This window comes from Monomorium pharaonis, chromosome 8 (assembly GCF_013373865.1).
Source record: "Monomorium pharaonis isolate MP-MQ-018 chromosome 8, ASM1337386v2, whole genome shotgun sequence".
NCBI classification, from domain to species: domain Eukaryota; kingdom Metazoa; phylum Arthropoda; class Insecta; order Hymenoptera; family Formicidae; genus Monomorium; species Monomorium pharaonis.
The window spans coordinates 23,885,730-23,910,248 of NC_050474.1; the positions used below are offsets into that span (position 1 = coordinate 23,885,730).

At 29.4% G+C, this 24,519-nt stretch overlaps 2 protein-coding genes across 5 annotated transcripts; one reads left to right on the forward strand and one right to left on the reverse strand.

The window, feature by feature from the left end:
• Positions 1-8,399: 8,399 nt before the first annotated feature.
• Positions 8,400-15,833, forward strand: LOC105833914 (acetylcholine receptor subunit alpha-type acr-16). Its single transcript, XM_012676023.3, has 9 exons — positions 8,400-8,556; positions 10,258-10,397; positions 10,485-10,529; positions 10,650-10,759; positions 11,483-11,699; positions 12,130-12,298; positions 13,314-13,463; positions 13,951-14,120; positions 14,657-15,833. The coding sequence occupies exons 1-9, from the start codon at positions 8,475-8,477 to the stop codon at positions 14,888-14,890; spliced, it is 1,317 nt and encodes a 438-aa protein (XP_012531477.1). The 5' UTR covers positions 8,400-8,474; the 3' UTR covers positions 14,891-15,833.
• LOC105833913 (galectin-4) lies at positions 15,612-22,778 on the reverse strand. Of its 4 annotated transcripts, none has more exons than XM_012676021.3 (8): positions 22,583-22,778; positions 22,087-22,353; positions 18,063-18,148; positions 17,554-17,764; positions 17,098-17,295; positions 16,786-16,874; positions 16,505-16,699; positions 15,612-16,038 (listed from the first exon to the last, which is right to left on the reverse strand). In XM_012676021.3, exons 2-8 carry the CDS (start codon positions 22,174-22,176, stop codon positions 15,891-15,893), a joined length of 1,017 nt encoding a protein of 338 aa, XP_012531475.1. In that variant the 5' UTR covers positions 22,177-22,353; positions 22,583-22,778; the 3' UTR covers positions 15,612-15,890. The 4 variants fall into 4 exon arrangements, with proteins under 4 accessions (XP_012531475.1, XP_012531476.1, XP_036146731.1 ...); XM_012676022.3 differs by lacking the exon at positions 22,583-22,778 and adding an exon at positions 20,182-20,374 and having other exon boundaries at positions 22,087-22,513; XM_036290838.1 differs by lacking the exon at positions 22,583-22,778 and having other exon boundaries at positions 22,087-22,513.
• Positions 22,779-24,519: the final 1,741 nt, after the last annotated feature.

A 24,519-nucleotide genomic window follows, 5' to 3' on the forward strand; every position in this document is an offset into this window, starting at 1 on the left:
TACGTCCTGAGGCTCGATTCTTGAAGTCATTCGCAAGAAAAACGTTTACGCAAATACTCGTTCTAACAGAAAAGTTGCAAGTTTATTGGTTAAAAGCCATACGATAGCCAATAAATTTTCAACTTTTCTGTAAGAACAGAATTTGCGAATTCAAGAATCGAGCACGTGTTTTTGCTTTATTATACACATTATTATATACATTGAGTGCGTTCGGGGAGACGCTATTAGCGCTACCAGCATCAGTCCATCTTCATTACTCATTAAAAGTAGAACAAGGATAAACTAATGCTGATAGCGCTAATAACGTCTCCCTGAACGCACCCATCATTCACATAATAAAATTATTATGAAACAACCAACATTTCTTTGTTTCTCCGCTAAAACAATTTTATCAATTGTAGAATAGATTCTTTCTTCCGTGTTATGGCTCAAGCGGTTCGAGCTCTTCCTTTGACGCGGTCTCATTTGCATAATTTAAAAAATTAATATCTTGATTATTTGTAAACCAAACCCAACTTAACCTAACTCAAGATCTAATCAAAGACGATGTTGGATTTTTATGTTTATCTCGATTTTTTTTACATTTTTATGAATATTGAGCCACATGGGCTGCGGTCCACTTGACGCTACAAATGCTTTAAAGCGTTTTTGACCAATCGAAACAAAGATTTTTACAAATTAACCAATCAAAGACTGCTTCGAAACGTTTGTAGCATCAAGTGGACCGTAGCCATGGTCAGGGACACCTTGTAGATTTACATGTTTACATGCTACTATCTAGCTGTAGCTGAGTGAGAATAAGAAGAGTAAGGGTCGCTTCACACTGTACGGCACGTATTGGAAATGATACGAACCGACCCTGACAAGACAAAATATTAAACATGCGTTTTTACTAAGACAGCACACAATATTTATAAAATATTTACAAAATATTTATAATATTTATTTAAATATTTTATAAATATTTATCCAAATATTTTATAAATATTTTTGTGGTGTTAGATTTGACATATCATAAAGATTTATCATAAATATAATAAAAATATAAAATATTTATAAATATTTACAAAATATTATTTATACTAATCTTTATTTTTTATTTACCATAAATATTGTATAAAATATGTAATCTAGATTGTAATATGTTAAATAACAATTTTTTCTTCATGTATATAAAATATGTATAAAATATTTATATATAATATTTAGAAAAAAAAAATTAATAAGTGTTTATAAATTTTTATCATGAATATTGTGTGCTGTCTGGGTAATGCGACTGTTCATATACATCAACATTGGCCAACACATTTCGTCAACGGAATCTATCAATAATTGCATAACGCATGTTTTAACATTTTGCATTGATCAGGTTTATAATTTTGTCGTCGGTACGGGATGGTCTGTATCGTATATTGTGAACCGACCCTAATAGAGTGCGACAGCGGCGCCGAAATTTTCAGACATAAAATTTTTGCAGTCGTATAACTTTTTTATTAGAATTACTACGCTCAATCAGAAGGCGTAGTATTGTTTCTAAATGTTTTCTCAAGGACGACCCAGGCTTGATTTATGTATACAAGATCTAAAATTTTTACATCAAGTACATTTTATTATAAGTCCACGTCAGAAATTTTTACAGGTTCTGATGGTACGTATACCGTGTTCATAAGACCGATTTGTAATAAAGCAGCATGGCGATAAGCGGATGATTACCTACCAATCTACGGATTCGGGTTAGATTTCCGGCGCACTTTTTTTTTTATTTACAATCTGCAAAAAAGTTTTATTGACGTAAGACAAGATTTATAAATTTTTGTAAATTTTTCCTGTATAAAATAATTTTTTTTCTATTCCAATAAAGCTCAATTATTATGTATTTTGCGATTATTTTTTTATACGTATCGTATCCGAAATAAAAGGGACAAATATAACGCTATTTCAATGACACAATTTTCTTTTGCATTGTGTAAAAGGTATGGAACGGACGAACCATTCGTACGGTCAGGTCAAGAAATTAACAACGATGAATCTTTAAATTTTTCATTTTTCAATATTTTTGATTTTATATAAACTATAAAATAAAATTGTCATTGAAATAGTGTTATATTTTTCCTTTTCATTTCGGATACATATAAAAAATTAACTGTAAAATAAATAATAATTATGGTTTGGTAAAAAAAAAATTATTTTATATAGAAAAAATTTTTAACCATAAATATTGTTACATTAATAAAAATTTTTCACAGATTGTATTAAAAAATAAAAAGAAAGAAACTACGGCAGGAATTGAACTCGGATCGACAGATCGGTAGGTCTCGCCCACTGCCCGTCGCCACACAACGCTCTTGTAGATCGATCTTATGGACACGGTATATGAGCGGCGCCCGCGTGATAAACATATGCCGAAAAAGTTCAGACGCCGCGATCTCGGAGTCAGCTGAGCGCGCTCACGCCGAACCGACCGAACGTAGCCGAGCACGCGACAGTTTAGTGGTTCACGGAGCGCGATGTGTGCGTGAATGTGCTTGAGTTCGGGCCTGGAAATAGCAGTACGGCCTGTACAGCTGAGCGTTGTCTCCCATTGTCTCCTATCCTGTATCTCTTCATTACGCTGCCGCACGCCGATCCCGCCAACAGTTACCTCACGCACGTGGTTACGCCTCTTGTTTATATACATTGTTCGAGCGCCAGAATTGGTGAGGTATGTTGAACTTTCCTCAAAACAACAGCGTGTGACAAGACGTTACAACATGTCAGATCGCACGTTTACGAAAAAATATTTAAAACCAGATGCATCTATAAATAGCACTGGTAAAATTTATATTATTATTTATATAATATCTGAAGTATCTATTTGATACTGGAAAATTTTGTAATATCATATAGCATCTATTGACAGCACTGGTAAAAATAATAATACCTGAAGTGTCTTTAGATGGAAAATTTTATATCATATAGCATCTATTGACAGCACTGGTAAAAATAATAATACCTGAAGTGTCTTTAGATGGAAAATTTTATAATATTATATAGCATCTATTGACAGCACTGGTAAAAATAATAATACCTGAAGTGTCTTTAGATGGAAAATTTTATAATATTACATAGCATCTATTGACAGTACTGGTAAAAATAATAATACCTGAAGTGTCTTTAGATGGAAAATTTTATATTATATAGCATCTATTGACAGTACTGGTAAAAATAATAATACCTGAAGTGTCTTTAGATGGAAAATTTTATATTATATAGCATCTATTGACAGCACTGGTAAAAATAATAATACCTGAAGTGTCTTTAGATGGAAAATTTTATAATATTACATAGCATCTATTGACAGTACTGGTAAAAATAATAATACCTGAAGTGTCTTTAGATGGAAAATTTTATAATATTATATAGCATCTATTGACAGCACTGGTAAAAATAATAATACCTGAAGTGTCTTTAGATGGAAAATTTTATAATATCATATAGCATCTATTGACAGCACTGGTAGAAATAATAATATCTGAAGTGTCTTTAGATGGAAAATTTTATAATATCATATAGCATCTATTGACAGCACTGGTAAAAATAATAATACCTGAAGTGTCTTTAGATGGAAAATTTTATAATACCATATAGAATCTATTTAGACAGCACTGGTAAAAATAATAATACCTGAAGTGTCTTTAGATGGAAAATTTTATATCATATAGCATCTATTGACAGCACTGGTAAAAATAATAATACCTGAAGTGTCTTTAGATGGAAAATTTTATAATACCATATAGAATCTATTTAGACAGCACTGGTAAAAATAATAATAACTGAAGTGTCTATATAGTACTGAAAAATTTTATAATACCAACTGCATCTATTTAGACAGCACTGAAAAAATTAATAATTCTTGAAGTGTCTATTTAGATAAAACTGGAAAACCAGCTGCATCTATTTCGACAGCACTGGTAAAATTTATATACCTGAAGTGTCTATTTAGATGGTACTGGAAAACTATATAATACCATATGCATCTATTTAGATTGTATTGGTAAAATTTATAATATTTGGAACGTCTCTTTTGACGGTATTAATAAAATCACTACCGCATTGGTATGCATGTGTACATGTATTTCCAATACATGTACGTTATAAGTTTATGGTAATACAGTACGAAATTAAAAATGTTGATAATTTACCGACGGGATTAGTTATCAACATTTTTAATTCCGTTGTGACGGCGCTGGGGTCCGGTCGAAGTTCGCTCTTTACTTTAGCATCCCCTTAAGTTGGACGACGTTTGATTTACGTTGACTTTAATTTTTGAATAACGATTTATATACCAGAAAAGTTCGAAAGCACGTAAAATGCATTATGCGCGAACTTGTCTTCGCGGAACTAATTTGAGGTATTCCGAGAGTTTTGGGTGAGAAAATACGTCAGAGCTTTTAACTTTTAACTACTTACGCATACACAGAATGGATTTCGCAACAAGCTTCATGGCATTTTGTTTGATATTTTCATGTATTTTATGGATTGGCGACCAATATGCGAAAATGAACCAAAAAGCAAAGCAATTTGCTGGTAAAAAAATGTATTCAATATATTATATACAGACACACACATGCACATGCGTGCGATGGTTGAAATGTTACATATCATTTTCGTAACAAATCACTGTTAGTTTCGATTAAAGTTGCATTTATTTACGGTACAAAAATACTTCCAAATTTTTATTTATCTTTCTTTCTACAGATAGTTTTAAAATATTCGAATATTTGTTATTACTTTATTTTTATTCCGTTTGTAACTTTTTCGATAGCTTTCTTGCGATTACGAAATAATTTTTTTGTGACATGTATAAAATAAAATAAAATCCTTCATGTTTCATTTATAATTAAATTTTTTGTCTTTTACTTGGAAGCAGTGAGAGAGAGAGAGAGAGAGAGAGAGAGAGAGAGAGAGAGAGAGAGAGAGAGAGAGAGAGAGAGAGAGAAACCGGTAATTTTAAGAACTGCTTTTTTAATACTTATTATATATAAACAATTAATACATTGAGAAAAAGAAATCGTTAATTTTATTAAATTTTTTACTTGATTAAATTGCACACATACACAAAGCTTTATGTATTTGAGTTAATTTAAACTATACATATATGTATAATATATATTTAAAATATATAAACTTGCATCTGAATATTAAAGTTTACAAAGTATTACAATATGTACATTTAAGCAATAAGTAATTGTAGTGATATAGTAATAAATAATTATCTAAAAAATTGTACTAGCATTTACATCATGTAAGTATTTGACGAATAAGTATTGATTTTATAATTGATATTCTCTTTTAAGTCAAATATTAAATATTATAAGACTCATATTACATGCAACGTTTTAAAAAGTCAATCTCCTTTTAATGACAATTTCTTTATTCAATTAAAAATTCATTTTTCTTTGAAATAACGAGGTATTAATTATTTTCGAATTATAAGCAATTCAAAATGAAACGTTTCTTGAAATTAAGCTTTAAAAGAAAGAAAATAATAGAAATACATGTTTAATTTTTATTCTTAAATTTTAGATAAAGTGTTTATTGTAATAGAATTTAAATTTCATAAGTTTTTAATTATCCAAATGCAATAATGTTAAAAATTGGAGAGTTCTGCAAAAGTATGATAGTTCTTTCAAATAATAAAAATAATTGCAAAGTAATATAAAATTACATTCCCAACATAAAAATTATTTTTCTTTAATACCAAGTAAAAATAACCAATTTAATAAAAATTTAGGGATACTTTAAGTGTCAGCATTTGAATTCTAATCTGTAAAAAATTTTAAGAGCCTTTTATGAATTAACATTTTCTCCTGTAAGTTAAAGTGTGTATATGAGAACCAAGAAAAGCATATACATATTATCCCTTATGTAGAAGAGGTTGTCTGCGCAAAAGGAGATCGGTGCCGTCGTTGCATAAGCTTGTATTCAAGTTTAATATTAGCGTAAAGATCGCCTCTCTATTGCTAAGCGGACTGTTGCATAAACGCACGTAATTCATACTTGTTACTGTAAAATGTAACGGAGTAACGAGATCTACATATGCCATTATTTTGTATCAATGAGAGTTTTTTCGGTAGCATTTATTCATTAAATGTTACTGATTTTATTTTCATAAATCCTTTCTTACTTTTTTGTCCCTCAAATAATTTTTTAATAGACTCTCTTTTAAATTGTGTCTTGTTATATAATATAGTTTCTATTAAATAAAAATTATTTCTATAAAGATTCTAATATCTTCTTAAATCTTAATTTGCAATAAGCTCACTATTTTTTATAATTAAATAACCTTATAAACTAGGAAAGAATATTCAGAGAGTTGGATTTTAAGTATTTAAATATGAATTATATATTCTTATATATTTTGCTATATAAGATATTAAATTGTATTTAAATACTGAAGAATGTAAATAAACGCAAGTAAAGAAGTATGTTTTCTAGTTTATTTTTTACAATTTAATTTTTATAGTCAAAATAATGTGAGTATAGCCATTTTCTGTTTGAAATACACGATTTTAATTTATCTCTTACAAAATCTATTTGAGCGCATACACAGAAGAGAACATCTTTTTCGTTTCAAGAGATAATCTTTGTTGTGAAAAAAATATATCCGATTCTAAATTCTTAAACGAGTTTTCTCCTCCACGTTTTTGACGTTTTAAACAAATTTATTTGACTTATATAAATTATATTTATATGAGTTAATTAGTATGATATGTAATTAAAATGCGTAACACATAAGAAGGAATTACTGCGAGCATTTAGTGTGACGAAAAATGAAATGACAGTAGGTTTCAGCAGTACATTTTCGATTTGCTGTGCAAGATACATTAATGTGTCTTGAGTACTTTTACTTTCTATCCTACTCTTAAGTACAATTTCTATCAGGGTTAAATCTAACAAAAGCATTATAATTAATAGCAAATAAGCGTCTTAATTGTCATTTGGCAATAAATTATAATAATTTTTTCTTAGTAATATATTGTACATTTATCTGTGACTTAAGGAAAGTTAATAAAGTGATAATTAAATATCTCGTGGTGGTACACACAAACTATAATAAATAATTATTACATCACAATTTTATTTACATCAACAATATTTCGATAATATATTCTTTGCATTTACATTATTTTATCCATTTTTTATTACGTACTGAATATACATAGCAGTTTTATTGCTCTATGAATTTAAAAAATTTTCCAAATATTTAAAGTTTTCTAAACCTTTTTAGACAAAATTTAAACTTTTGTACGAAGAAAACAAACTTTTCTCATTAATGACATCCTTTTATTTGTAATTACTGTTTTATAATTATTTGACAATGCTTTTTCCCTCGTCTCTCTCTTTCTCTCTCTCTCTCTCTCTCTCTCTCTCTCTCTCTCTCTCTCTCTCTCTCTCTTTCTAGAAAATAGATAACAAAGTTATATTTTCCAAACAATTCAAAGAATTATATTTAACTTGATTTTTTGATTATACACATTTTTTCGATATCTGCCCATCAGACACATGGATCTATCTCGTGTTGAACACTATTTTTCTTATCTTAAAGTATTGAAAAAAATTTAATGTTTTTTAAAACGAGTAACAAACTTTATTCGTCGTTCGGTGTTTTAGAATTAATTAAACAGAGATGTGAAGATTTGTCAAAACCTTTGATTTTATTTTGATCAAAAATTATATTTTAAAAAATAAATATTTAACAAAATTGTTATTTATATAATAGAAGAAAGTCGCATGTGAGTTTCTGACACGTTTATGCGAGATATTATACATTTTCTCCAATATCACATTCAGCCATAGGATTAGTTTTTTATAGTTGAAATAATTTTGGAATCTCGAGTCTCTTCTACTATCTACTTACTTTATTTCAGAGAGGGAAGGCAGATAAACAGATTATTGTATAGTACAGTTTTATACGATATAGTACTTTGTCCCGGATGCCGTAGACTTGTGTAATCGAAGAGTTAATTAAGATTTAAATTTTACAATTAATTACAAAAATATGTATGCAATAAAAAATTAAAAAAATGCAATAAATGATGACATTCCGTATTATTGGGAGATAAGATTTTTTGAAATGACCGAGAACATGATGGTTAAGAGAATCGTTCAATAGTTTTACGATATCTTTTATTTTAAGAAATTAGAGAGAGGAAATTTATTTAAAAGATAAAAACTGGAATTATTATTGCGGTTCTCTCTATACTACTGAAAAAAGTTAAATCTAAATATTGTCGGAGTATCTGCGATGGTGTAAAGAGGTCAAAGTCATTGCGTTTCATTGATCAGCGGTAGGCGACGAAATGTCTATTCAACAGGTTGTTAACTACTTAAATCTATGGTAGCCCCTTCTTGCCACTCTTGTCTGTGATGATACCGATGTGATTCTCACGTAGTCAGTGTCAACTCGACGACGGTTCGCACTTCAACTCGCGATGCGGCTTTCTTGTACCATTTACACGGCGATCACGCTCATTTTATTCAGCAGCATAGTGTTGTATGCCAGCGGCACAGAAAGTAAGTGGCAGCGAGTCGCATAAAACGCTTACAAATTCCACTTGAAATTGTAATGTAATATTGCGCATCATGGTGTATTTTCACGAAATGTAACCAAAATGAAAATATGAAGTAGATTTTTACCAATTTAATATACTCTATTCACTTAGGATAGTATGTTGTCATTTAAAAGTAAATCATACAATAGGTACACTGAGAAAAAAAGATTGTTTCAATAACTAAAATTTTCAAATTAATTAAATTTCTTCAGTTTAAATATTTGTATATTTAATACTTATATAAAGATATATTTGAAATAAAAAGATTCAATTAAATATATAAATATTATATATATGAATATCACTACTACACTGAGAAAAAAATATTGTTGATTTGACAAAATTTTCCAGCTAAATTAAAATTTTGTCAGTTCAAGAATTTATGCATTTAACTTAAATGCACAAATTTCAATTCAAGTATTTATATAGTTAATTGAGATATATAAATACTTGAATAGACAAATTTAATTTAGTTAGAAAATTTAGTCAAATTAACATTTTTTTTCTCAGTGTAGATTACCAATTTATATAGTTTATATATTATTTGGGTTTTCAATTTTTAATATCATGTTGACATATCTGTACAGCGTTGCAATCTGATCTCGTTGAAATCATATCGGCCAAATATTCTCTGTCGACATGCAGACGTTCATGCTTCCTTATTTATCAGTAGTTACAGATTGTCGTCATTTATCCACTTGTACTGTCATTCAAAGCGAATCAAGGGAATGAATAAGTCCCAGTATTTCAAAATACACACGAGTCATTTGCATTCAATAATGTTGTACACATTTGCAAATAATAATAATAATAATAATAAATTTACAGAAAATAAACACAAAGTTACTACAATGTAAAATAATATTAGTATTAAACAATGAGGCCATAGCATTAATGTTGTTTTTATAATGTTTTATTTGACTAGAAAAATCTTATACTAAGATGTGTAAATATACATATACATATATGAAGATGACAAATGTATAAAGAAAATTTATAAAAAGTAATAACACAAGGATAATAAACTAATTACTTAATTAAAATAAAATATAAATTATGATATAAAATACAACAGAAACATAAAAAGAAAACAAAAACGAAGATATTTCAATATAATGTAATTTTATTTACTTTATGAGTTGTTTTGCAATTTAAAATTAAATAGATATACAAAAAGTGTTTTACAAATTACAAGAGAATTTATTTTTAATCTGCCGTCATTTTCTTCTATGACTGAAAATTCTGAATAGTTTTTAAGTTATAAACGATCATAGAAGACTTTTTGCAAACTATATTTCAGAACAAAATAATTAACAATATCATCTTTTAAATTAATTTTAAATAGCTTTTAAAATTTAATAAAACTTAAATTCAAGTTATTGCTTAATTAGATGATATCCCATCTTGGTATCTTCGTTGATAGGAAATTCGAATTAATTGCAGAATTTGTCCTTGTAATTAAAATCATTAAAGGGAAAAAAGTGTAAGGCAAAAAAATATATAAAGTGTAATTGAAAGGAGTAGACTTTGTAAATTATTATCATAAGCTTATAGTACTGCTTGTAAGGTCACCTCACCAAGCGATAAACATGGTCGAGACGCGAATCATCTCACGTAATTAACGAGATTACAGCTTCCGACATTGTCCCTCGGTGATTAACAGGGTCCCCCATATGGAATCACACTTGGACCGATCGGCTGAAGCAAGATCTATTCGTAAAATACGACAAGTTCGCCAGGCCGACGCAATACTTTAATACCACAGTCGTCAAATTCGACATTACTTTGCTTTATGTCGATGTGGCAAGTATGCGCGATATTAAAACCTGTAATGGACGCGATTTTCATTCTCCTGATTTTACTTACAATAGGCTTTTTTTCCATTTTCAGGACGATTTCAAGTCTACCATCACCGTCAACGGATGGGCTAATCATGTGCGTGAAGTTTAATACTTTTATATTATTACATCACATAATGCAATGTTTAATAATTAAGATTACAAACACGAACTTTTCCTTAAAAATTTTTAATTATTTCCTATATCATATATCTAGATGTGGATAGATGAAAAACTCAAATGGGATCCCGCAAAATACGGAAATATCAAACATATTCACGTAGGGAGCCACGAGGTATGGCAACCAGACATTCTGTTGTATCACAGGTACATACATAATATTCTGTCTGAAATCTTAAAAGTACGTGACCTAAAATAAGTAACGAAACAAAATATATTCAATTATTAAATTCGAAATTCAAATTATCATAAAATGTTGAAACTGTTGAAATGTCGAATCTGAAATATATTCTAAATCTAATAGTTTAATATGCACTGAAAAAAAAAATGCAATATATTCAATAAGATATGTTATTGCGGGCTGCCAATTAAAAATATACTCAATACAATAATATATGCTATTGCAGTATCAACATTGTACTTGCATTAATAGCAAATATTATTGTATTGAGTATTTTATGTAGTTGGCAGCCCGCAATCACATATGTTATTGGCTGTATTACATTTTTTTTCTGTGTGGAGATAGAACTGTTTGGTTTTGTTTCTTTCAGATCTTAACTTTATCTTTTTTATAAAATTGCATAAAGTTACACAATATAGATTTATATGCAATAAATTTGAACAAACAAAAGTTGTTTATTTTCTGTTTGCAGCAAATAAGTAAACTAATTTTGCTTAAATTTCTCTGACATTGGGTAATCGAATTAATTGAACAGATTGATCAGCTTCTTTTAAACTATTCAAAAAACTCATTAAACATTTCTATTTTAAATTGTCCAAATAGTTTGAACAATTATTGAACATTATTTTATATCCAATCTTTAATCTGCAATTGTGTTAAATATTCGATATATATTTGTTTCTAATCAGTGGCACTGCGGGTACAGTTGAGCATTATGGTGACACGGCCTGCATCATCTTTAATAACGGTCGAGTGTTATGGGTGCCACCGGCGCAATTTGTCGGACTTTGCGAGTTAGATCTTCGTCTTTGGCCCTTTGATACTCAGATTTGCAATATGACGTTCGGCTCTTGGACATATCATGGCGAACAAATCGATATGCGATTAAGCGAGTCCGAAAACATGGTATGAAAATATTATCTTTAATTATCGTGTGTCTTTTTATTCTATTTTATACAAGATGTAAAAAATTGCATGTTGGGATTTTCTCGAAAATAGAAACATACTGCAAAATTCAAATATGTGTGTTTGAATCATTACTTATTTGTAAACGTTTTTTATTTACCAAAAGGAAACTTTAATAGATATCTAATAGATGATACATAATATACAGAAAAAGAAAAAGGGAAAGAGATTATAAAATACCATTGTTTTTATAGTTTTAGTTTTAAATTAGTGAATCAAAGTGCAGTGTAAATGAGAAAAGATATTGTGGTATTCTATAATCCTCTCCTTTGTCCTATACATAAAATATAAACTTTTTTTACATTTATTAGATTATTAGATGTATTATTATATTATGTAATGATGTTAAAATATTAGCAATTGACAACAGGAACGTATGTACGTGAAAAATGCAGAGTGGAAATTAATAGATCTGACCAAATCGCGTGAAGCAGTCATCTACTCCTGTTGCCCGGAACCATACATCAATCTAAATTTCAAGATGACTTTAAAAAGGAATTCAGCGCTTTATTGTAGTATATTGCTGATGCCTGCTGCCGGTGTGTATCATTAATTATTGTTTAGATAACGCTAACCCAGTAGCGGTTATGTTTCAAACAAAGTGAAAGTGCTTTAAAGTGATCGAAATATTTGAATTATTTATTTAAAAAAATAATATTACAAATAAAGATTTCTTACAGTTTGTAAATGGAAATCTAATATATATATATATATATATATATATATATATATATATATCAAAGTCTTTTAACAAGCCCTAATAAAATCACACAAGAATCAATAATTTAAGATATATTTAATATTTTATTCAGAAAATATTTCGACATAAAATATGCCACAAGATATCTCAAACTACCGATTTTTTAAATTAATTTTAATTAAACACTTGTAAATGTAAAATAATTATGAAAATTTAATTGGGTATGCATTTATTATATTTCTTTTTCTTAGTTTCTTCCTTAAAATATAAATTATATACTCGTATTTCAAACATTTTTTTAAATGGACTACGTGTGTAAAATGTTAGAAATGATACATATAAACTTTTCTTATTTGTTATTTTTCACATCTTCCACAAATTTTAATTATGTTAAATATTTTTGTTACAAAAAAAATATATAATTTATTCTGCACGCCCTAATTTGAATGTGAGAACGTGAAAAAACAAATTCATTTTTGTTTTATTTTGAAGGAAATAATTAAAAAGTTTTTATAAGTAATAAATAAGTGGAAAAATAAAAACTTTTCCTATTTCTTTCATTTTTCTCAAAACGAAGCAAAAATGAGTGGATTTTAAAAGAATTTTTTAAAGTGTATTTCTCTCGAAAATTTGACTTTTGAATTCATAACACCTTGTATAACGTTGATTTACGTAATGATGATAATTTAATAAATTTTACACAATGATGTAATTCAAGAATTTTGATGATGGCTTTAGTCACGGTTCCTAGTACGACTGTTCTCTAATTAAGTGACTATGGTGAGATTAGTTAAAAAACTAAACTTATCACACTCGCGTCTGAATCCAGTCTAATATTTACGATATACTTTTAGCAATAGTTTTCCTGGTTCTGGTTACGTTTTGGTTACCACCTCAAAGTGAAATGAAGATCAGCGTTGCGGCCTGTACTATATTAATCATCGCCATATTTTTGGGCTTTCTCGGCCTTAAAGTACCATTAACTGCGACTCCTCCGCTCATAGGTAGACTAATGCAAAAGTCTAATTCCTTTAAAACCTTCAATTATTTTCAATTATATTTTAAAAACAAAAGGATAAAAAAGCTGTTTGATTTAGAAAGATAAAAATATTTAATTTGTTTGAATTTTGCATATTTTGTATGTTTTCCTCATTTAATATGATTCTATTCAAAAATATACAATATAATAAAATCTGTATAATAATTTTACGCACACATACACACGCGTGCGCAATGACATAAATATTTTATCTGATTGCAAGTAATATCCCATACAACATATCTTTCAAAAAGCTTTTGAAAGCTTTCTGAAAGATACCTAGCAGAAGATATCTTTTAGATATCTTTCAGAAAGCTTTCCGAAAGATGTGTGCTATATGGGATAATATATTTACGTTGTTTTTTAAGCTAAAATTAAACAAATTTTATACTGTGGCTTATAAAAACTGCGAGATAAATTATAATTAACTTATTTCATGTTTATCTTTACAGTTTATTTTTATAGTGGCTGCCTCTGTCTAGAGACAATATCGTTAGTATTATCAATAATGGTGATCAACATGTCAAAAAGGGTTTATTGCAAACCACTTCCAAGAAATATTAGGCTATGCTTATTAAGTTGGCCTGGAAAACTGTTAGGACTCTCCGATCTCATAAGTGTGGTAATTAAAATTTAAAAATAATTAAAGGTTATTTATTATAAAAAATACTTATGTATAATTTATATACAACCATTTTTTAATTTATTTTAAACATTTTTGCAAAATCCTTATTTGTTAGTGTATTTTTGCCGCATATTTTTGAATAAATTATTTTTATATATGGATTATATGTGTGTATATATATATATATATACATATATATATATATATATATATGTATATATATATATATACACACATATAATCCATATATAAAAATAATTTATTCAAAAATATGCGGCAAAAATATATATATATATATATGTATGTATATATATGTGTGTATAGTATAATATAAGAGATTGATAAATATCAAAACAAATAGAAAAACAATGTCAAGTAAAAATATTATAACAATAATTCTCTCTATACAATTTTATATTATTTGAATATATTTTTTCCGATAAATTACGCAAATTAATATCAAAAATTACATGCAATATATAATTAAAAAATGTAATTTAATATTATTTTATTATCGTCGAAAATTATTTCAGATCGAATCGCGACGGCCTATGCCAAGTCAGGAGTTGCGCGGCAAACTTACAGAGGAGTCCACTACTAATTCGACATCTAACATTTCCGACGATGGAGATCGGCAGAATATAATTTCACCAACGAAGAACACCACACAACTCGAATGGATTCTTGCGGGCACGGCTATGGATCGTATAGCTTTTGTATTGTTCTGTTTGATTTTAGCAACAATGGCAATAGTGTGCATAGGCTAATTCATTACATGAAAATATTCCTAAGTTGAATATATCAACAATCTAATATATATAAATGATATATATAAATAAATCATAAACTGTTATTCAATATATTGATTTATTTTTGTAAATAAATATCTTTCTTGTAAAATCTACAAAGGCAAACAAAAAAATTATATATATGTATGTATATACACACATATACATATATATAGTATTATTGGGAAGAAAATATGCAAGAACGTTTCAATCAGCATTGGAATAATTTCAGAAAGATTTATTCTTTGACTGTTATGAAGAATTTTATGAAAATGTGAATTTCCCGCATTGTAAAATGTTCAATAAATAAGCTTAAAAAATTTTTTGGCATAAATAAAATATTTAATCAAGAAAATTTTTTAATATAATTTTCAGTTTTATGTACTCAATGTGTAAATTTTTCATTTCTTTCGATAATTTATATTAAAAATAAAAAAATCTTTTAAAATTAACAAAGATTCTTAAATACACATACAAGGCTTGAATACAATGTCTTTTGACTTTTTCAATCTCTAATATAAGCTTTCATATTTTTTATATAAGTTTGTAGTATTTAACGATGTTAGATATTACAAATTACTATCAGAAATTACTGTTTGTCTTTGCTATTTGGGACATCAACTTCTACATAACATATTTCAAAAATAAATATCTAGAATATAGCAATGTATAATATTCTTATAAATAACAGCTGCCATTGTTTTAATATTATCCCGATTAATTTTTATTTATGGCAAGAATCTTTTTAGAGATATTCATTTAGGGATATTTATAACATTTTTACCAAATTACATAAAATTCAAAGAGTAAATCGTCTAGAATTAAAGTCTAGTATTGCATTGCATGAAAATATTATATAATAACATAAATTAGCGTTGCATATGTTTGTGAACAACTCAATAAAATATTATTAATTTTCATTTTAACATTTGTGTTCTCTTTTTCCTTTTAATTATGCCGTTTATAATTCATTAATTCTTCAAGCGTAACTCATACTAAGTTGATAAAGCACAACATCACCAGAGATTCGTAGAGTATCCGCGATTGATGATTGTAATCTGTGTTTAAATTCTCCGATCATCTTATTAGCCAGCCATATTGTGTATCCCTCGTATTCACAGCGAATGCTATTAAGTACATACATCTGTCATTATGGAAACTAATAATTAATATTTTATAATAATTTTTTTCGCTTTCTTATAGAATTTACGTGATGAAAAAAATTATCATCAATAATAATATAATATTTTTAAGAATTTTTCACATTTTTAATAAAAATTTCTGAAAAAAATATCAAATTTCTTCAGAATTTATAAGTTTTTTTCGAAAATGAGAATAAGAAATCAAGGAAATCTTAAAATTGTATATATTAAAGTTCATATATAATAAAAACTTTTAAAAAGGATACTTCTTAATATTTCTTTTCGAAAAATATTTAATTCATACAAAAAATCCGAGAGATGTTCAAAAATGTTATAAATTATATGGAAAAAAAATTCTTAAAAAATTTTAAATGTGAAATTTACATAAAGATTCTGAAAAACTATACTTAAAAAATTTCCAGTAGGGGGTCATCAATCGCAAAAATCTTACGTGAGTAAAAAGTCACGACCAGGCATCCAGGACAAGTGGCCTTGATGTCGTTCCTCGTGACCCCATGCACCATTGTTCCAACAATTCATGACAACGTATGGTGTGCTGGTGCCGTATAAAAAACGCGGATTTAAATGCAACAGTATAACGGGATGAGGATAAATGGTCTTACCCTTCTGTAGATTCACATAAAACCTGCAAGGGATCATTATATATCTCGTCGCGCGAATGAACTTGGGAAACTGTGCAAACGCGGCTAAAATACAGTATTAAATACTCACGAGTGTGGCAGTAGCTTTAATCTTCCGGCAATAAATAAACGAGAACCGATACGAAAATTGCTGCCAATATCTACGGTAATTGGAACGTCCTGTAAGAAGAAAACATTTTAGTTTTGTTCATACTTTAAACTTTAAACTAAATGCAAATATAACTAAACGGTATTTTGGTTTGCCTTGCGGTGCGAGTTTAAAAAACAAATTTGGAAACACCTCTCGTATATATTTAAAATTAAATAAGTAATATACAAATTAATTAGAACTATCTAGACAACAGGCCACGTAGTATATTGTAAATTTCAATAGAAATTTTACTAGAAAATCCACAAGCGGTTCTTCGATTGTCAGGACCAATGTTCGAGATGGCCTGCAGATATTAGGATCTGGATATACAAATAGATTAAGCTGACGAATCCTAACGTCTTCGATGGTTCCGTTAATTTGAAGAGCTGTTATATCTTCAAGAGGCAATCTGTAGTAAAAGGCACAAAAGTGTTCACCATTCACTGCAATCTATGAAATGTAAAAGTGACAAATTGAAATTAATCTTGAAAAATTAGTTATTTTTGTAGTGTTTAGCAGACAGATTCTTCACATGCACATCCAAACAGCACGTATGTCTAAAAAACATCTTTAACATCTTAAACAAGCGTGCTGCTTAGATAGTAACTATAATATAGAGAATTTAATATAAAAGCAAAAAAACATAAAACTTTAATATCGGTTTCTGCGTAGTTTTAGATATTAAGATAAATGATATATATTTCTTACCTGAAATGCATCATTTGTACAGAAAATCATAAGGTGTATGTAGGTATTTCGGCGGAAAATACATCCGCTTGAACCTGCAGGCGAACAAGTCTCTTCATCCTCCCAAGATCCACGTACTTTTGTGTTCCTGACAATATATCCTCTGTCTAGTCGTGGATTAAAATGGAGAGCAATATTTCCAGCTGCCTTACACATTAAATTCACCGAAAACCTGTTATATATAATTATATTGAAATGAGTTTAAGCTATTTTTAGTAATATTTATTTTTATATTTAAAAAATGTTTTTTAAGCTATTAAAAAATAAAACGGCTTGCCATAATAAATGAACTAAATCATAATTTGTGTTCTTTTATTTTTTTGTCAAAAAATCATTTTTTAACTGGCAAATAAGTCTTTATAATTCAATGACTATAATTTCTTTCACACTATTCATATGACACACAAAAAAACCAAATTTTGTAAATTATAATTATGCATAGTCTGATAAGAATACTTTAAAATAAATACCTGGATGCATTTTCAGGAATGTATCCAGTGAGAATGATGGCGGATGTCGCTTTTAATGATTGCAGCGGAATCGATTTGTGGATATTCTGCGAAACGAGCACGATACGACGTACATTAATATTCAATGATATAGAATTGCCAATTTTTCGGACAAACCATACATAAATGCTTGTCAATATTTGTATGTGAATCACCGGTGTCAAATTCAAGCGCAATAGTGTTTATAAGCTTAAGTGTGATCTACAATACATGAAGTAACCGTAGAGTAAGGAGTAAGAGTAGGAGTAACGATTTGCCATATAATTTTCCACGATTTTATAAAACTAACGATATTGTTTGCAGCTATTCCTGCGCTCTAATTCTAAGCGTAAGCGTAAAAGATGGAGTAGGAGTAAGAAATAAAATTAATTTATTTCGCTTACGCCCTTACGCCTACTGTTACTTCTTATTTCACGCTTATTCCATGTATTGTAGACCACGCGTTATAGTTTCGACAATCACTATGGTTGGCTAACGATATACATATAAACTACAATAATTCTCGTTAGCCGTCTATCACAGAAGTGCAAATTTTATCGATGCAAGCATAACAATAATGTTAATTAAATCATTTCAATCTCTATACTGCTTTCATTACGTTATATATCATCCGTTAATATGAGAGTTTTTACTAGCTATTAATTAATTGCAGTCACTTGAGGAAGATATTATGAATTTTTTTTTAAATCACTATTGATAATTGAAAACTATACAGTTCACAGCGTAAAAACCTTACCAAGTCTAAATCAAAGTACAAAATTATACAATTAAGATACAAATTACAAACTTACAAGGAAACCTCGCGAACCCGAAAATTCTGATTTTAATGAAACTTGGCATAAATGTAAAAGGGATAAATACATGAATTTCGAAATTTTTTGTTTGGTCTTATAAACGGTTTAAAGGATTGAAACCATCCTTCAAAGGTAGACATTTTTGCTTTTTCTTGATATATTTCGTAAATCAAAGGAGATATTAAAAAATATTTTATACAAAAGTTTTACAGTATAAATACCTCCATTTAACTAATATGCTATTTATTTTTTGAAAAAAAATTAAAAAAACAATTTTTTTGCAAAAAAAAAAATAAATAAAACTTTTGTATAAAACATCTTTTAATATTTTGTTTAGTTTACGTCGTAAATTTTTTAAGTAAACTTTACGAGATACATCAAGAAAAGGTAAAAACCCTCAACTTTTGACAAGTGGTTTCAACCGTTTAAACCGTTTATAAGTCCAAACGAAAAGTTTTTAAATTCATGTATTTACCCCCTCTACATTTATGCCAAGTTTCATTAAAATCAGAATTTTCGGGTTCGCAAGGTTTCCTTGTTAGTTATATAAGAATGTATTCTGCATTTTCCTTGTATTTTAATTTTATTATTGTACAAAATATTTTTATCTTGCGACAAATAAATTTATATAACTATACCCCATATAATTTTAGCACAGACTCGAATCAAATCATCATATCGGTAATGCAAAATGGATATGCTACGTAGTATCAATTTCGAAATGAGTGATGGCGGTAGTGTTTACATTCTCTATCTCTAGACTTTGTCGATAAAGGGTGCGTTCGGAGAGACGCTATTAGCGCTACCAGCATTCAGTCTATCTTCGTTACTCATTAAAAGTAGAACAAGGATAGACTGATGCTGATAGCGCTAATAGCTCTCCTCGAACATACCCAAAATGAACAGATCGAAAATCGATATGTGATTGACATGATGCGATTCAATCGTTAAAATCATGTGATTACATGAACTGAAAATTATTTATTGGCAATAATAGTAAAAAGGAGTTTTTACAGTCCCTGCACAAAAAATGTTGAGATCTCTCTGGCATATGTATAACATTGATGTCAAAATCGAATGCGCAAACGTGAAAAACATAAACCGAAAATAGGGTGTGGACAACTGGAGTGTATTATGGGTATCGTCACGTGTTGTTTGATATGATGCTGTGTACTTATGTAAATAATAGAAAAAAAATATTAATAAACATAAATAAAAGCATTATAATAAATTCTAAATTGAATTGTAATAGGGAGACAAGTATTAAATCAAAATGGATTGTTTACCTGGATGTATTTGTACCATTAAGGAATGCAGTAATACCACGGATCGCATTAAGAAGGTTAATTTCGGTTTCCAAAAAACTTTCAAAAATATGATTATTAATATTTATAACTTTTAAATATGCAGTATAACGCTTTTTCCTTCGATTTTCTTCTAACTTCATAAACTTGTGTATTTTCAGGTGTAAAATCTTTTCTGAAAAGAAAAAATTGTTCAAGGCTTTTTTTATTTCTATTTTATTTTTAAAGTTTTTTTGACATAATAAGTAGGAACATGATAAATTAAAAATTGTAAAGGTATCCTGTATGCTCTTTCAGATTATCATACTTTTTAATATTATACTTTATAAATTAAAATAAGTTATTTGTTCGAACAACTTAATTCTTAGCTTCTTGTTTAATGCAAGATCTACAATGTCAGTAGGAGTAATGGAGTAGGAGTAAGAAGTATGAAATGAGATTTGCCCATTTCGTTTACTTCCAGTTTTTAATTGGTCAATTGTTACTTTTATTCCTTACTCCATTACTCCTGCTAACATTGTAGACCTCGCATAAGATATTGGTGATTCTAAATTGTGGCCCTTCATATGATCAATGTTCTAAAATCAAAATTTTCATAAATTTCATAATCGAATAATTTTGGTTAATTTTGCATATTAAGAAATGTTTATAGTAGTTAAAAATTTATACTTTATTAACCTTTAGACTGCTGGGGAAAATAGAGATCAGATAACATTATAGCAAAGTTACAAAAAAGTATCTATGTACTAGATACATCCTATACAAAGTTCTTGACAAGTCTCAAGCTACTATAGTGGCCCTGCCAGCAGTCTAAAGGTTAATTCATATTACTAAATATTTTCTGTTATAATTAAAAATATGTTTTCCAAGAAAAATAATTTTAATTATATAACAGTAAATATTAGTTTGTGATTAAATATTTGTGATTAAATCTTGTTAATTCATATTAGCAATTAAATATTCTCTATTCTTACAGCCATAAATTTATCATGTCCCTACTTGTCAATTTTAAAATTAAATTTTAAAAAGAATTTAAGCGACAATTTTTCTTTTTAGGATAATACCAATTATAAAGTTAGAGGAGAATCAAAGGCAAGAATGTTATACAGCATATTTTCTCTTTTAAATTATATTAGAATACTTTTATATTTGTTTTTTTATAATGAGTAATAAAAATTAAAAGATCAGATTTGAAAATTATATAGATACTTTAATCAATTCCTTCTAGAAATTTTTAACATAGTTATATCATTCATGGTAAATACATTATATAATATAACTTCTATATAAATTTTGTTTCATATTTGTTTTCTACTGCTGCAGTAGACTACTGTAATAAAAGTATTGACAAGACCTGTACAAAAGACCAAGACCCAATTTCAATTAATTTAAATGAATTCAGTTAATCTTGATTTATGAATGAAAAATAAGAATGTTACTTAATAATCATAATTATTACAATGTAAACTTAAAAGAAGTTAATGCTATATGTTTAAATATTATATTTGTATAATTTAATTAGTAAATTAATTGAAGAACTTTCTTGTAAATCTTATATGACACATATGTAAATCTTTTTTAAATAAGTAGTTATATTTTTTCTAAATAAATGTGTCTAGGAAAAAATTATCTATTGTTGATGAAACACGATAGACTCTGATATTATATTTATTGTATGATACGACTAGAGACCACAAAGTACATCGGTGAATGGTAATACTGTTAATATATTACTGCCTTAGTTCTCTATGAAATTTTATAGTTTTCTCTACGAAGAAAATATTACGAAGAAAGAGAGATAAATAGAGAGAGAAAGAGAGAGGGGTAGGAGGAAGGGGGATGAAGAGGGAAAAGGAAGCTGGTACTGTTGGTATCCTTTGTACTTACCGCGGGCACAGTCTCCTCATCAAAATAGGAAAAGTCCTTGAACGCTTCCTGTCTCGCTAAGGTGACAGTATCATTGGACAATGATGACATACTGTCTGGTTACGATCGACGAAGTAATAGTAACGGAGCTGCGTTTTTCTCAACTATTACAAACGTACTGCATCGCACGACGGCACTTCCCCGTCTTCACGTATGGCCGTTCGCCCGCACAGTCTATTCTCATCTGTTCCCAGTGAGAACTTCCCACCTCCGCTCTACACATCGGTGCTGATATCGGTACGGAACAGATGCGGTTGCGTCAATTCACGCGGGAATATATAATAAGGCGGTTTAGAAGATACGACAAATCTCGTATATAAAAAATATATGTATATCCTGGGCTGCGTTCCGTTTCAACGCATGATGCGCATAATGCATTGTTCATCCTTGTTTAACGTTTGACAAACAACAAGGATGAACGATGCATCATGCGTATCATGCGTGAAACGGAACGTACTTCTGTAGTGCGATCAAGTGCGATACTGCGATTTTGTAACTCGTTAAGAGATGTCGGTATCGTTATAATGTCATTGCGCAGCTTTTTCACCACATAAAATATCTGCGTAACTGTCATTAAATTAAGAGCACATAACGACGAAATAACGAGTTACAGAATCTCGATACTGGTAGAGAGAAACCTGAGAGCGGTCATGGTCATAGCGTCATTTTAAGGTGCTTTCATCCATCAGCGCCTCTATGTGCACAAAATGTGCACTTTGAACTACGTAGTCAAATATCTATAAATCTCGTAGGTAATGTGCATGACTTTTTGGGTCTCTTCTATGCTATGTCCACGTTTATTTGGTTCTGTTTCATGCTATACCCGTAAATTTTACAATTATATACATTCATATTTTAAATCTGTTTTATGCAAATGTGCATAATCGTGTTCTATAAATGTGCAATACATGATATAAATACACATATTCTGTGATCTCACATGGCTCGCGTATCGTTTGCTAGCACGACGGCACTCTCAACACAACACCGTACCTGCACAACACTGCAAAATTCAATTCTGAACACGCGAAACACGTACGGAGTCGACAGAGCGTCCGACTGGCGCTTGAGAGTGGCGTACGTGACTGGAGCGCGGAGCAACGGAGCAACATGGCGGCAGCGGCGCAGGCGCGGCGAGTGGCGCCGACTAGCGCCGAGTACCGCCGAGTCTGCCTGCCAGCGGTCAGTCGGTAACGTACGCCCCGTACGCTGCTGCCGCCATGTTTCTTCGCCCTCCAGCGCCGGTCGGACGTTCCTTGAATCCGTGCGTGTCTCGTGCGTTTAGATTCGAATTGTGCGCAGGTACGGTGTTGTGTTCAGAGTGCCGTGGCGCTACAAACGATACGCGAGCCATGTAAGATCGCGTAAGTAGCAGAGGTCGTATTCAGTCGTGTGTAATAGCGCGTTTGCCTTCGGTTTCGAGTAAGGCCGAAGGCAGAGAACAAGACGTAGGTGTCCTAGTCGTAGTCGTAGGGTAAGGCAGAAAAAACGTATACTACTATTCTAGAGTCTAGAATAGTATTACTACGACGTGCTGTACTTTTTACGTATTTTTTCAAATGTAACGGTCGCGTCAAGTGAAATTCTCGCGCGCGGTTTACGTTTTACTCGTGTGTGACATATTATCCGTAATATCGGGAGTGCCGAATGAAGTATCGGGCGATCGTTATTAATGCGGTTCGAGAATAGCAGGATGATGTCAGCAGAAAGCGGACTCCATGGAGCGACTCGGTATTAAATATATATTATTTTTTCAAGTGATACATTTCTTTACCTGCTTTTGTGATTGAGTTTAGGAATAATATTTATCATATTTTCAGAATCAAAATCGGAAAAGGAATGTAGCAGTAGCAGCAGCAGCATCGACAGCAATCGGTGAGTGAATTTTTATCAAATCAATTATTTGAATTTATATCATGTATATGTGTAATTGCACATTTGCATAAAACAGATTTAAAATATGAATGCATATAATTGTAAAGTTTATGGGTATAGTATGAAACAGAACCAAATAAACATGGACATAGCATAGAAGAGACCCGAAAAGTCGTGCACATTACCTATGGGATTCATAGATATTTGACTACTTATATATATTGTAGTTCAATGTGCACATTTTGTGCACATACAGCCACTGATGGATGAAAACACCTTAAAATGACGCGATAACCGCTCTCAGGTTCCTCTCTGCTACTGGTTAAAAAATTAACATAACATTTCTTAATATTACATAATATTCCCATAATATAAAAATTTTTTTACATTTTAAATTTATGAAGATGTTAAAACAATATCTTAAATTTATTCAAATTTTGTTTTCATATTCTAAACTTTCTTTTTTCTTGAAAACAAGACCTTCGAAAAAATTCATTATTTCTATTTATTTTATTTATT